The sequence below is a fragment of the Dryobates pubescens genome, chromosome 14 (assembly GCF_014839835.1).
Source record: "Dryobates pubescens isolate bDryPub1 chromosome 14, bDryPub1.pri, whole genome shotgun sequence".
Classification (NCBI taxonomy): domain Eukaryota; kingdom Metazoa; phylum Chordata; class Aves; order Piciformes; family Picidae; genus Dryobates; species Dryobates pubescens.
The window spans coordinates 14,187,814-14,202,065 of NC_071625.1; the positions used below are offsets into that span (position 1 = coordinate 14,187,814).

Genomic DNA, 14,252 nt, shown 5'->3' on the forward strand with positions numbered 1-14,252 from the left:
GTCTTTGCCCTGGTTTTCTTCCAGCTCTCTTCATTCCTTGCTTGAAAAACACTGGGCTGCTCTCTGCTTCAAAGGCACTCATCCCCCATCCCACCACCATGGTGCTGGTTGGAGCTCAGAGCCCTTGCAGCAGCCCTGGGCGTGACTGCAATATCAACAGCGCACGAGAACAATGTGAGCCTGGGACCTGGCCAGACCTCAGGCTGGGTCTCAAAGCTCCATCAGGGACACAGGGATAGGAGCCAGATGATGCACAACATGCTTTTCCTGTCCAAACCCTACATTTTGACTCTAGTCACTGGTTAAACTGGGATTTATGGAGCTACACAAAATGCTTCTCAGACTTGAAATGGGATTTGGGACCAGACTTCAGATTTGGTACCAGAGCTTTTGCAGTCTTCTTCATCAGGGACACACGTATCATCATACAAGTGATGCCGCAGGTGATGCCCCAAATGCTTTCCTCATGCAGTCCCTGCAGCTTGGCTCAAGTAACTGGTTAAATTGGGATTTGGGAGCTGCAGAAAATGTTCCTGAGACCTCAGTGTGGGTCCCAAAGCTTTTGCAGTCTTCAAAGACACAGAGATAGTGGCCAAATGATGCCCTGAATGCTTTCCCCATCCAGGCCCCACATTTTGACTCTAGTCACTGGTTAAACTGGGATTTGTGGAGCTTTAAAACACATGAAACATCAGTTTGCTTCTTTATTTCTTCTTTATTTCTTCCCCTCATTTTGCCTGTCTTCAATTATTTCCCCTCCCCCAGAAGCTTTGTGTGTTTGCTCTGATTTATTTTGCTTTCCCCCAACATTTCTCAGCTCCCTCCTTCCCTTTCCCTAGCCCTGGGTGAAATATTCATCTTTTTTATGATTATTAACCTTCCCCTCTCTCTAATCTATTTAAACGCTTTCCCACATTTCTACTTCCTACAGCTCATTCCTCACTGGCGGGTCGTCTGTTCCGCTGCACTCTGCTTTAACAGTCTCATTTATTTACTGCTCATTTATTTGTTTTCATTCCAACCCCTTTCTTCTGGCTTGCTGTGGGCTGTGTTCAGGCCTTGCCCCCTCCTTCCTGATGAGGAGCTGCGTTTTTTTCTGCTCGGCTGGCTCTGAGATGAGTTAGATTCAAGGTGGTAATTCAGTTTCATGATGTGGATGGGAGGGAAGGAAGTTTCATTTCCCATTTCTCCAGATGGCTGAGAGAAGAATGGCTACTGTATCAAAACCAAACATGGAGGCTAATTCCTGCTCTCTTCCCCCCATGTTCTAGCAGATCATGATCGGTGTGACGGAGTCACCATCCCTGGCGGTGTTCAAAAATCTGTAGATGTGGCACTTTGGGACAAGGTGCAATGGCCATGGTGGTGCTGGGCTGATGGTTGGACCTGATCTTAGAGGACTTATCCAAGCTTTTTTGAGGTGTCTGTGACAGGCCCCTCACTACAAGGAGGTCATTGAGTTGCTGGAGTATATCCAGAGAAGGGCAACAAAGCTGGTGAACAGTCTGGAGAACAGGTCTGGTGAGGAGCAGCTGAGGGAACCTGGGGTTGTTTAGTCTGGAGTACAGGAAGATGAGAGGAGATGAGGTAAAGCAAAGGAAGATGAGGGGAGTCCTCTACAACTTCCTGAGAAAAGGTTGGAGTCAAATGGGGGGTTTGGTCTCTTTTACCTAGTATCAAACAATAGGATGAGAGGAAATGGCCTGAAATTGTGCCAGGGGAGGTTTAGGTTGGATATTGGGGACAAATCCTTTCCCAAAAGAGTGGTCAGGCATTGGAGCAGGCTGCCCAGGGAGGTGGAGGAGTCACCATCCCTGGAGGTGTTCAAAAAACATCTAGACATGGCATTTTGGGACATAGTTTAATGGCCATGGTGGTGTTGGGTTGACAGTTGCACTTGATGATCTTAGAGGTCTTTTCCAACCTTAATGATTCTTTATAAATGTCATAAACAGTCTAATGAATATAATAAATAAATGCCATAAATATTCTAATAAATAATATACTATAATTATATATTCATAGCATGGTTTGGGTTGGAAGAGACCTGAAACGTCATCTAGATCCAACCTCACAACCATGGGCAGGGGCACCTTCCACTAGACCAGATTGCTTAAGGCCTTGTCCAACCTGGCCTTTAACAGCTCCAGGGAGGGGGCATCCACAATTTCCCTGGGCAACCTGTTCCAGTGTCTCACCAACCTCACTGTAAAGAATGTCTTTCTAATATCCAGTATAATGGTTGAACTTGATGACCTCAGAGGTCTTTTCCAACTGAAACAAGTCTACAGTTCCATGCTTCCTGCCTGATGTCTTTCATGTGTGTATCTATGCCAAGTCTTGTTTGGAGAGAATGGACTTCTCACAGATTATTTCATAGAATCCTAGAATCATTTGCTTTGGAAAAGACCTTTAATATCATTGAGTCCAACCATAACCTATGTTGACATTACCTATTTCTGAAGAGTAGTTGCTGCATTAGCTGTTGCATGGGTCTTACACAACCTAGAAGAGGAGATAACGAAAGATTTATCACAGAATCACAGCATGGTGGGGGTTGTAAAGGACTAGTGGAGATCATCCAGTCCACCCCCCTTGCTATAGCAGAGTCACCCACAGCAGGTTGCACAGGAATGTGTCCAAGTAAGTTTGGAATCTCTCCAGAGAAGGAGACTCCACAACCTCTCTGGGCAGCCTGCTCCAGCACCCTGGCAGCCTCACAGAAAGGAATTTTCTCCTCATGTTCAGACAGAACCTCCTGAGTTCCAGTTGGTGTCCATTGCCCCTTGTCCTGTCAATGGGCACCACTGAGAAGAGTCTGGCCCCAATGTCTTGCCCCCCATCCTTTAGCTTTTGCTGAGCATTGAGAAGATTCCCTCTCAGGCTGCTGTTCTCCAGGCTAAACAGCCTTTCCTCCTCACAGAGGTGCTTCACGCCCCTCAGCAGCTGTGGATTCTCCACTGGATTATCCCCAGTAGTTCCCTGTCTGTCTTGAGCTGGGGAGCCCAGAACTGGACCCAGAACTCCAGATAAGGCCCCAGTAGAGCAGAGTAGGTTGGGAGAAGAACCTCTCTCAACTTGATGGTCACACTCTTCTTCATGCACTCAAGAAGGTGCTCATGCTCAAGGTTAGGGTCAATCTATATAATGGAGTGGAAAACTTTGAAAACTGGGTGCTCATCCCCTCTAACCTGCTCTGGGCACAGGCAGAGACAGAATTCATTAAGGGTTGCTGCTGCTGCTGTGGAAAAGGAGGGACTGGACAAAAGAAGAATGGCTGGAAGCAAAAGACTGGTCAGAAGGGTTGGGCATGTGGCTGTTTGGCCAAAATCTTGCAGACAGGTGACCTGAGTCCATGAACCAAGACCCTGGGGAGCTATTTGGGGGAAACAAAGAGCAACTGGATATTCTTTATTCTGTTTCCACACCATTTGTGACCTTACAAACCTTGACTCTGAGCTGCCCTTGGTCATTTCTCTCTAAAATCAAAGGGTCCTGTTCTGCTGAGACCCTTTTGGCCAGGACTTGGTTTATTTCTCAGTTATTCTCACTCCCATTTGTAGCCGCAGCTGATTCCATGCACCTTCTGCCTCTGCTGCATCCTGAATCATTTGGCAAGAGGTGATGAAGGTGGGAGCCCAGAAGGACTGGAAAAGTCATAAGGGACTGGGAAAACCTGAGTTCGGAATTGATCTACAGGTAACAACAAACATCGTCGCTTGGAAACCCTGGATGATTCTAGAGGAGGGAGAATCACAAGACAAGAATGCATTGGACACCATGCCTGCATGGACCATGGGATCCTCTGAGTGGTAACCTCCAGGAATGATACAATCTCATTTTCTGCTTACTTTCCTTCACACAAGTGAGATCATTCTGAATGACTGGGGACAATTCAATGAAAAACCATTTTTACCCCCTCTCCTACTTTCCACAGATATGAAGCTCCCATAGATTCACAGAATACCAGGTTGGAAGGGACCTCAAGGATCATCTAGTCCAAGCTTTCAGGGTAAGAATGTAGTTCAAATGAGATGGCCCAGCAAGCTGGGCCTTGAAACTGTCTGATGTAGGGCCATCCACCACTTCCTTGGGAGCTTATTCCAGAGGGGACAGGATGGAAGATGCCAAGGGACATCATGCAAGCCATGAGCCTCCCCAGACTGGCCCAGCTGCCTCTGCTCTGCTCCTGGTTTCATGGTTCAACGCAACACAATAAGAAGGGACTCCCATGTTTGAATCAGATAAATGGTTCCCCAAATTAGCAACGCAGACTTGGTAAGCAGGAGTAGGGCTTGGAAAAAAAGATTGGATCTGAATGAGTTGTTAAAAAAAAATTGCTACTTCGAGCTTCATAATAGGTTCCTATGCACAAACACACCCATCCATGATCACGTCTCCTCTGTCACTCCCCAAAGCTCCAATTACTGTAATCAGAGGAAGTCAGTGTAAACAGAGTCCCAGTATAAAACCTTTCTGTAGCGCACAGTCCTGCAGTGTTCAGGGTCTGAGGGCACAACAGCCATGAAGCCTTTTCTGGTTGCCCTGCTGGTGACAATCCTGTGTGCCAAGCAAGGTAAGGAACTTTGGCAGCTGGGAGAGGATGAAACTATCAGAAGATAAACTAGAGGCAAGAAGGTTTGACATCTTTTATCGGTGGTGAGGTCTCGGTAGCGCAGTTTGTCTTTGGTTATCATCTGTGTCAAGCAGTATTTAGTGCGGCTGAGTTTTAGCTTCTGGTTGAGTTCTAACAAGCCACCTGCAGCCCAGAGAAGATGAGCTCACCACTTTGGTTACTCATACTGTCAAGTGTCAAGCTCTGACCGTTCACGTCTGCACATAGACATGTCAGCTGAAAAAGGAGAATAGGAATTGGCCCTGGGCAGCTGGATCTAGTTGGAGCTGTCCCTGCTCACTGTAGGGGGGTTGGACAAGATGACCTTTGTGGGTCCCTTCCAACCCAATGCAATTGGTGAATCTGTGAATTCAGTTAGGCTCACAGCTTTGGTTTGATTTAATGATTGGACTTGATGATCTTAAGGGTCTTTTCCAACCAAAGTGACTGTGATTCTGTGATATTTGTTCTGAATGAAACCTGAGTGGTTGATGAAGGCAATGCTTGGGTGGTTGGCAAAGGTAATACTTGAGGGGTTTGGACACCACACCTCCTGCCAACATTTCACTTTATTTCCCACAATACCATCACAATTAAGAAACTGGGTTGCTGGCAGACAGTTGAAAGCCTAAGAGCTCTTTGCTCATTGGTTTGAAGAGCTTTTATATTTTTGAGTGGCTGAGAGTGAGTGTGTTTGTAATGGGATCCACAAAACTCTGGGCTCATCCACTTTCAGCTGGAGGTGCTGATGGAACTAGGGAATTGTGCAGGAATACCCAATTGAGACACATTGGCTCTGTGCATGGTTTTGCCATCCTGAGGAGCACTGCAAGGCTTTTATTTCCACCCCCCCACACGCTGTTAAGGCTATTTTTGGCTGCATTTGCAAAAGTAGAGCCAGTGGAGGATGGAGACCAGATATGGGCAAAGCTTTAGAGCAGCTATAATGGCTTAAGCTGTGATTGTTTCCTGGCTGGGAGGGATTGTCTTTACATCAGTTGGTGAACAGAAGTGCATTTTGGCTACTTTCATGCTGGGGATTTGGCTTCACCTGCAGCTGGAAGTGATTTCAACAACTTGGTGAGAACTGGCAGGAAAGGAGATCTGAGAGCAAGCTCCAGGGTCTGTAAAACTCAGTAATGTGTGCCCAGGCTTCACTCTGACTCTGGGATGGTCAGCAAAGTAACTCACAGCTTGGGTTGGGTAACCTCCAGAAGTGGACATTTGGACATTAGGAAGAAGCTCTTTACTATGAGGGTGGTGAAACACTGGAACAGGTTGTTCAGGGAGGGAGGTGGTGGAGGTTGCGTCCCTGAAAACATTCAAGCTCAGGCTTGACAAAGCTCTGAGCTATCTGTTGCTGATGTCCCACTTATTGCAGAGTAGTTGAATTAGATGACCTTTAAATAACCCTTCCAACCCAGTGCATTCTATGATTCTAGAGGAGAGTTGAGAGGCTTAACTTATCCATGTGATAGAGAAATGGAGACTGTTGATAAGTCAGTTAAAGACAGGATGCAACAAGCATGATTTTATCTGCTGTTGTGGATAACGTCTGCACTCACAACACCTGGCACTAGAAAAGAGCATGTGAGGAACCCAGAGCTGACTCCAGAGCTGTACCCAAGGCACCTGAGCTCCCCACATCACAGAGGGGTAGGCTTTTCTTCTCCTACCTGGAATAGTTAGGGTCTAAAATGGGTTTTAATGCTCTTTTAAAACTGCTTTTGGAATTCTCTAACCAAGCATCACGAGGAGGTTCAGCTTCAGAGATGAATTTGATTTAGCAGAAGCTGGGCTTTGGGAAGTCCCCTGGAGGAGATTCCTTGTTAAAAATAGACCCAAAGTCAGTTGAAAAGTGCTCTTCTGTGAATAAATGAGACTCTTCCTAGGTTAAGAAAGCCAGGAGGAACTGAACCAGGGAAATTTCAGCCTAATGAAGGACCCTCCTTGGTTTGCAGTTTGGTTATCTTCAACTGAGAGCTCACCACCACTGGTGACAATGGAGTAGGCAGCTCCATGAGCACCTCAGCTCTCTCTGTCACTCTTGCTCAGAAATGAGGAGCATTTTATGGGACTCTAAACAGGAGGGAAACTGTTGAAGAGGAGGGACACAGCTGAAGAGGACAGAAATAGTGGAAGAGGAGGGAAATAATCTCCATGAGTTGTGACTCCACCTGCTGGTAGAGCAAGATGGCAGATCCTTCTGTATTAGCATGCCAGCCTGCTAATTTGACACAAATCACTTTGGCTCAGAAATACATATCCTACCTTCTTCTGGCTTTACAATTGACCTGCCTTATCCCTGCTGATGATATCACTGAGAACATGTTCCAGGCAATTAGGAATAATGTCTCCAATGTCCAACTCAACCTCTCCCAGGAAACTCCCTGTAACATGGGGAGCCTTTAAAAGGCTGGTTGTCAGCCAGGTTAATGTGGATGCAGGGGAGAAAGAAAGCTCACCTGAGAGCGTTGCTCAGGATGAAGACAAAAGTGTTTTCAGGTTTAATCACTGGAAATCCCAAGCAAGAAAACTTGGTTTGTCCTCTTTGTTTGCTGCTTCATTCCATCTCACTTGTAATGAAAACTGTACTGTAAGATACTTCTCATCTTGTGTTTGTTTCCTGGCTTTTGACACTTTCTGCCCAGGAGGACTCAGATAGATATCACTAATATGTGTCATGTGCACTTTGTCTCCAGCCTACTCGCTGTTCTGCTACACGTGTGACAATGAGCACTCCAACTGGAACTGTCTTAATACCTACAGGTGTGAAGACCACGAGAAGTATTGTACAACCACATACAGTTCTGTTGGGCTTGGTGAGTACCAACAATACCTGCAGGCTTTTTCCTCCTCCAGGGCAAATGCTAAGCGATAGGTTTCTTAGGGTAGTAGTTAGGAAAGGATTGATTATTGAGCTTTACAACATGCAGTGTGTGTGAATCCCTCAGAGATGCTCTTCCACCGTCTGGGAGATGAGACAACAGTCTGATCATGTGGCCAAAAAAGACAATGATCTCCTGGGGTGCATGAAGAAGAATACATAGCAGGTCAAATGAGGTTCTCCTGCCCCCAGTGAGGCTACAACTGGAGTCCTGGGTCCAGTTCTGGGCTCCTCAGTTCAAGAGAGACAGAGAACTATTCAAGAGAGTTCAGCAGGGGCTATAAAGCTGCTGAGGGCCCTGGAGCATTAATGTGAGGAGGAAAGGCTGATTACCCTGGGGCTGTTTAGCCTGGAGAAGAGCAGCCTGAGAGGGGATCTGATCAATGCTCAGCAAAAGCTAAAGAGTGTGGGGGCAAGAGGATAGGGCTAGAATCTTCTCAGTGGTATCCAGTGATGGGACAAGGGGCATTGGGCACAAAATAAAACCCAGAAGGATCCATCTGAACATGAGGAAAAAATTCTTTGCTTTGAGGGTGTTGAAGCCCTGAAGCAGGCTGCCCAGAGAGGTTGTTGAGTCTCCTTCTCTGGAGAGATTCCAAGCCTTCTTGGATACGTTCCTGTGCAACCTGCTCTGGGTGACTGTGCTTTGGTAAGGGGGTTGGACTGGATGACCTCCAGAGGTCCCTGGGATCCTGGGATTCTGGGATTCTGTGATACTTTCCTTACTGCCTTGTGGCACAGCTGGCTGGAGCACACAGATCTTCATGAGTGAACCCTGTTGCTTGGTGTGAGACCTCACACACATGCTTTGTGATGGAGGATGGACATAAGTAATGCGGGTTTAGAAAGCAAAAATACATTGACAGTGACTTTTTGCTGTCCTACGTGAATCACAATGTTGGTTCCTACCAAGAACTTTCTAGTGTCCAGGTTATGCAGACACTCACCCAGGACTCATCACATCCACTGCATGCAAATTAAACACAGTGCCATATACCTCCTCCTATCACCCTCTGGTCAGCTCTTGCAGCAGAATCACAAACCACAGCTCTCCTTTCCTGTCTATTCTCCACCCAGGCAAGGATGCAGGGCACCGCATCACCAAGAAGTGTTCAGCAGACTGTCCTGAGACGAACGTGAACTTCGGCGTGGCAGCTTACTCCACCAAATGCTGCAGTACCTCCCTGTGCAACTTCAGCGGTGCCAACAGCATCAAGATCAGCTACGCCGCCATGCTCCTGGGCATCGTGGCCAGCTTGATCTGTGTCGTCAGGGCAGGATTGTGATGAGGGCTAGGAGATGACGTGACAACCCCAGAACCTACAAGGTATTCCCCGACTGAGAAACCAACATCTTCTGTCAACTATCTCCAAAAAGGTCTATGCTACCCTGCTTTGTCCAGGACGTTGCTGCAGATGCCAGACACAAAATCATAGAGTGGTCCAGGCCAGAAGGAACCTCCCAAAGTTGCCTAGTGTGACCCCCCCGCAGTCAGCAGGGACAGCCCCAACTAGATCAGGCTGCCCAGGGCCTCATCAAGCCTCACTCTGAATATCTCCAGGGATGGGGCCTCAACCACCTCCCTGGGCAACCTGTTCCAGTATTCCACCACCCTCATAGTAAAGAACTTCTTCCTGATATCCAATGCCATGGCAGTGTAGCTCTTATTTCCACACACCCCCTTGCCCCCCCATATAATTTGTTGGTTTCTACTAATTTTATTTTATTTTTTCCCCTGGGAAAGCTCTTTTGATAGCATGAGTGTGACAATTGTCAGACAAAATAAAGATATATGTTATTCTAGAGTGTCTTTGTTCTATCCACACTAAGATCAGCCCCAGGAAACATCTCTGTCAGGAAGGGCTGTAGTTTGCATCTCTACATTGAATTTCACTTTTTATCACCTGGGAGTCTTCTCTTGGCTGCTTTTCTAGGGGTGATTCATCCATCAGCTCAGGATAAACACTCCATAAAGCCAGATGTTCTACCTGGATCACTCAGTGCTAACGAATGAAAGTGTCATGCTGGAAAGGTCAAAGATGTTTGTGGTGCTCTCATTGCAAGTAATAGCAAGAACTGTTTTGTAACTGCCACCCCAGCAGGCTGGGGTTGGCCAGGTGTTGGTTGCTCCTGGCTGTGCTGCAAAGTTCTCATGTCATCTGTGGTAAAGGTGCCACCCCAAGATGTTGGAGATGTCCAAGATGAGGACAGCGCTGCCAGAATAGGTTTTCATGTGAAGGAGACCCTTGTGTTTGCTTGGAGAAGATGTTGCTGTCTGAGCAGTTCATGACTTCCCTGGAGGGACAGGGAAAATGGGAAGAAAGAGCCTGGTAGAGGTGATGGGTGTCTGATCTACTGGGAAAGTCTCTGCTCCTTCTCTTTCCTCTGTCACTGCTGCATTTCCAGGCTTGGGGATGGAGGAGATGGGTTGGAGATGTTCTACAGCTCTTGGGGTGGAGAGTCTCTGCAGCTCTTATGGTAGAGATCATCTTCAGCTCTTGTGCTGGAGATCCTCTGCAGCTCTTGGGGTGGAGATTCTCTGCAGCTCTTATGGTAGAGATCATCTTCAGCTCTTGTGGTGGAGGTTCTCTGCAGCTCTTGGGGTGGAGATCCCCTCAAGCTCTTGGAGGAGCAGAGCTATAGCCAAGATGGGCAAAATACATTCAGTCTTGGAGCTGGATGGGGCATAATTCTCATCTGAGCAGCTTACAACTGCAATGCTGCAGTTCAAGAGGGTTTGTCTAGAGGCAGCACCTGGAAAAAAAGCCCTGATGTCTGCAGCCCAGATGGATTTGAGAGGAGTCCTGACTCAGGACGGGCTGCATCTGCTTTTGTGCAGCAAGGAGAAACCACAGCACTGGCCGAAGGTTGTGAAGATCAACAAGGAGAAACCACAACTCTGCCTGAAGATGGGATTAGGTTTAATCATCCTATAGAAAATGACTTTCTGGGCATGGAGGGCATCTGTTCCAATGGGAGATGTGTTAACTGGGGAATGGAGCTGTTACAGTGTTTCTGTGATGAAGCACCGACAGAAATTTCAGAGGTTTTAACCACTTTTTCCATCCCTTTTCCTCTACGTTAATCAGAGTCATTTCAGAGATGATTCTGAAAGCTTTTGGCCAACTTGAAAAAATCCACATTTTAGTAAAAAGATTTGGATTCCTCAGTTGCTTTTAAATTTCTGCCTTTGTTTCATGAAAGCTACCCAAAACAGCAAATGAAAGAAATTGTTTGCCCTTCTCACATGGTAATTCTCACCAGATTTAGAACATGATGAACAAACCCTTCCCCTTCCTCTCCACTCAGCAACTGTGCCAAGGGAAATAAATTTCCCCACCCCATCCTCCACGCCCAGTTAAATCTCCTGTTCCTATTTCCAAAATATTATTGAAGTTTGTAACTTCCAAGTACTTCCAAGCCATCATATCATCTTCTGATTGGCCTTGGCCCCCCGGTGTCCAAATTGCCTTTGTTCTTTCCACCCCCATGGATTCTTTTCAGTCTGTCTCAGAGAATCATAGAATAGAATCATCAAATATTTTGGGATGGAAGGGACTTTTAAAGGTCACCTAGTTCAGACCCTCTGCAGGCAGCAGGGACATCTGCGACTAGAGCAAGTTGCTCAGAGCCCCAAACAACCTGAACTGGAATGGTTCCAGGGATGGGACATCTACCATACCTCTGGGCAACCTGGGACAGGGTCTCATTACCTTCATTGTAAAAACTGTCTTCCTTCTCTCCAGTCTAAATCTTGTAGGCTAAAACCACTAGCCCTTGTCCTGCCACAACAGGACCTGCTAAAAAGTCTGCCCCCAGCTTTCTCAGCTTTCTTCTTGACCCCTTTAAGAACTGAAAGGCCATCAGAAAGTCTCCCTGGAGCCTTCTCTGGGGCTGAACAACCCCAAATCTCTCAGCCTTGGCTTCCAGAGCTCCCATCATGATTGTGGCCACCTTCTGGACCTGCTCTAACAGATCCAGGTCTCTCCTGTACTGACGACTTCAGAGCTGACCCTAGCACTGCAGGTGGGGTCTCAGAGGGGCAGAAATCCCTCCCCCACCTGCTGCCCACACTGCTGGGGATGAGCCTAGGACATGGCTTTCTCTGGCCTGGGATTGCTTGGTGCCGGCTCATGTCCAGCTTTTCACCCACCGGTGTGCACAAGTTCTCCTCAGTGCTGCCCTCCAGTGCTTCATCCTCACTGTGCTGATACTGGGGCTTGCCCTGCCTCAGGTGCAGGACCTTGCGCTTGGTCTTGCTGAACTTCATGAAGTTCACATGGGCCCACTTCTCAAGCCTGTCCAGGTCCCTCTGGATGGCACCCTGTGCATCAGGATGGTGTCATGCAACTTGGTGTGATCTAGAAAGGTGTTGAGTGCACCACCTGGCCCCGGTGAGGAGTGAAAATAGCATTAATACCAGGAGGACATATGGGATCAGTTGGAAGCATGCAGGACCGCCTTTTGGAATCCCTCCACCATCAGAAAACCTGCAATAACTCCTTTCAGAAATATAACCTTGTCCTATCTAAATCTCAGCAGCTTGCAGGAGACAAGAGATATTTTAGTTTTTGCTTGGATGAGACGACAAGGGAGGGGGAAGGAAAAAAAAGGTGCCTGGCTGAGTTTCTATTTCTGTACCTGCTAATGGATGCTGTTGGCTGAAATAAATCTCAAAGTGGGCTGCTGAACACCATCACCCCATGTCTAGAGCCTCCCTTTCTGCTATTACCTCAAACAGTCAGCAATAAGTGTTGATTTACCAATAAAGACTCATGAAATCTCTTCTGGACTGGGAAAAATCAAATAACCCACAGGGAAGAGAGGTTTGCACTGCCTGTCGTGGAGGGTGCCAGCTTCTGTTTTCATACTGCTTGGTGCCTTACAAAGGCATCAGCCTTCTGAAGCCAAGCAACATTCCTCCTCTGAGCTGTCTTGGTTAATTGCCACCTCTGCTCCAACTGAGTTGCATGCTCTACCTATTGAGAAAGCAAAAATTTCCTCCCTTTAGTCATGCCAGGTCTCCATCCTAACAATATTTATCTACCCAATTTAAAGGTGTTGGAAAGACTTGCAGCACCTGAAGAACTAAGAATCCTTTTTTCAAGGGAGATAATGACTGTAGGTGGGTCATGTTAGAAGCCAAAATGTTTAATGGGAGATGGAAATCTGAGCAAATGTAAGACTAGGAAAAAAGGGAAACCAAGCAGATGGAAAGCAGCAAGGAGCAGAGTGGCTGGCAGAAGCTTGGGGAGCACAGGTTGCTCCTGCAGCTTTGAGTGTCATGTGAAAAGGATCCAGCTGGACCATTTCTGGGACTGTGAATCCACCTAAATGCAAGAAAGACAATGGTGGGAGGAAAAAGAAACAGCAAGCAGAAGAGGATGGGGGAAAAATCTCATTTTATTCAGGGAGATAGGATGAAGCATGTTGCTCAGAGAGGTGGTGGAGTCACCATCCCTGGAGGTGTTCAAGAAATGTGTGAACCTGGCACTTTGGGACAGGGTTTTATGGCCACTGTGGTGTTAGGCTGATGGCTGGACTCAATGATTTCAGAGGTCTTTTCCAACTGAAACAGTTCTACAAGTCTATGCTAAAACAGGAGGAATAAAGAGCTCAGTATGGAAATCCAGCAGAGTACTCTTATTGGGAAGTTCACATAGTTTAGGCTGGCTATTTTTTTTCTTTTTCTCCCCAGAAGATTTAATGAGTTGAGATCCTGCTGCTGGCAATCCCTCGGTCATGCTTTAACTGGTTTGCTTGTGTGGGGTTGTTTTGGTTTTTTACTCCCTGACATTTCATTTTTGTCATTGGTGAGGGGAAAAAAAACAACTCACAGCTTGTTCAATGTGATGAGAGTGGGTGTGACTTCTAGTTTGGAATTTAAATGGTCATTTTCATTGCCTGGTGGAATTTATTTTCTAATAGGAACTTTTCCCTTATATAAAATAGCTTTGCTTTTCTTTTCTCTTTTTCTTTTCTTTTCTTTTCTTGCTTTGCTTTTTTTCTTTTTTTCTCTTTTATTTTCTTTCTCTCATCCATTCTTTCTTTCTCTCTTTCTCTCCATCTTTCTTTCTTTTCTTTCTTTTCTGTTTCTTCCTTCCTTTCTTTCTTTCTTTCTCTCTTTCCTTTCTTTCCTTCTTTCTTTCTTTCTTTCTTTCTTTCTTTCTTTCTTTCTTTCTTTCTTTCTTTCTTTCTTTCTCTTTCTTTCTTTCTTTCTTTTTTTTTTCTTTCTTTCTTTCTTTCTTTCTTTCTTTCTTTCTTTCTTTCTTTCTTTCTTTCTTTCTTTCTTTCTTTCTTTCTTTCCTTCTCTTTCTTTCTCTTTCTTTCTTTCTTTCTTTCTTTCTTTCTTTCTTTCTTTCTTTCTTTCTTTCTTTCTTTCTTTCTTTCTTTCTTTCTTTCTTTCTTTCTTTCTTTCCTTCTCTTTCTTTCTCTTTCTTTCTTTCTTTCTTTTTTTCTTTCTTTTTTTCTTTCTTTCTTTCTTTCTTTCTTTCTTTCTTTCTTTCTTTCTTTCTTTCTTTCTTTCTTTCTTTCTTTCTTTCTTTCTTTCTTTATTTCTTTCTTTCTTTTTCTTTTTCTTTTTCTTTTTCTTTTTCTTTTTCTTTTTCTTTCATTCTTCAGAATGTTTATGGTTTTGAGCTGCTGTCCAAAAAACACCCACAGAAAATGATGATAGAACCACAGAATCGCAGAATGACAGAGCCATAGAACCATAGATTCATAGAATCATGGAATCACAGAGCCATAGAT

General features: G+C 45.8%; 1 protein-coding gene across 1 annotated transcript; it reads left to right on the forward strand.

The window, feature by feature from the left end:
- Positions 1-4,524: 4,524 nt before the first annotated feature.
- Positions 4,525-8,788, forward strand: LOC104299741 (lymphocyte antigen 6E). Its single transcript, XM_009899929.1, has 3 exons — positions 4,525-4,576; positions 7,318-7,437; positions 8,580-8,788. Exons 1-3 carry the CDS (start codon positions 4,525-4,527, stop codon positions 8,786-8,788), a joined length of 381 nt encoding a protein of 126 aa, XP_009898231.1.
- The last annotated feature ends 5,464 nt before the right edge of the window (positions 8,789-14,252 follow it).

Excerpts from the sequence above, each read along its gene's own strand:
- LOC104299741 (XM_009899929.1), top strand. The coding sequence starts at position 4,525 with ATGAAGCCTTTTCTGGTTGCCCTGCTGGTGACAATCCTGTGTGCCAAG. Across the intron at positions 4,577-7,317 it reads AATCCTGTGTGCCAAGCAAG|CCTACTCGCTGTTCTGCTAC; the intron begins GTAAGGAACTTT and ends CTTTGTCTCCAG. Across the intron at positions 7,438-8,579 it reads ATACAGTTCTGTTGGGCTTG|GCAAGGATGCAGGGCACCGC; the intron begins GTGAGTACCAAC and ends TTCTCCACCCAG.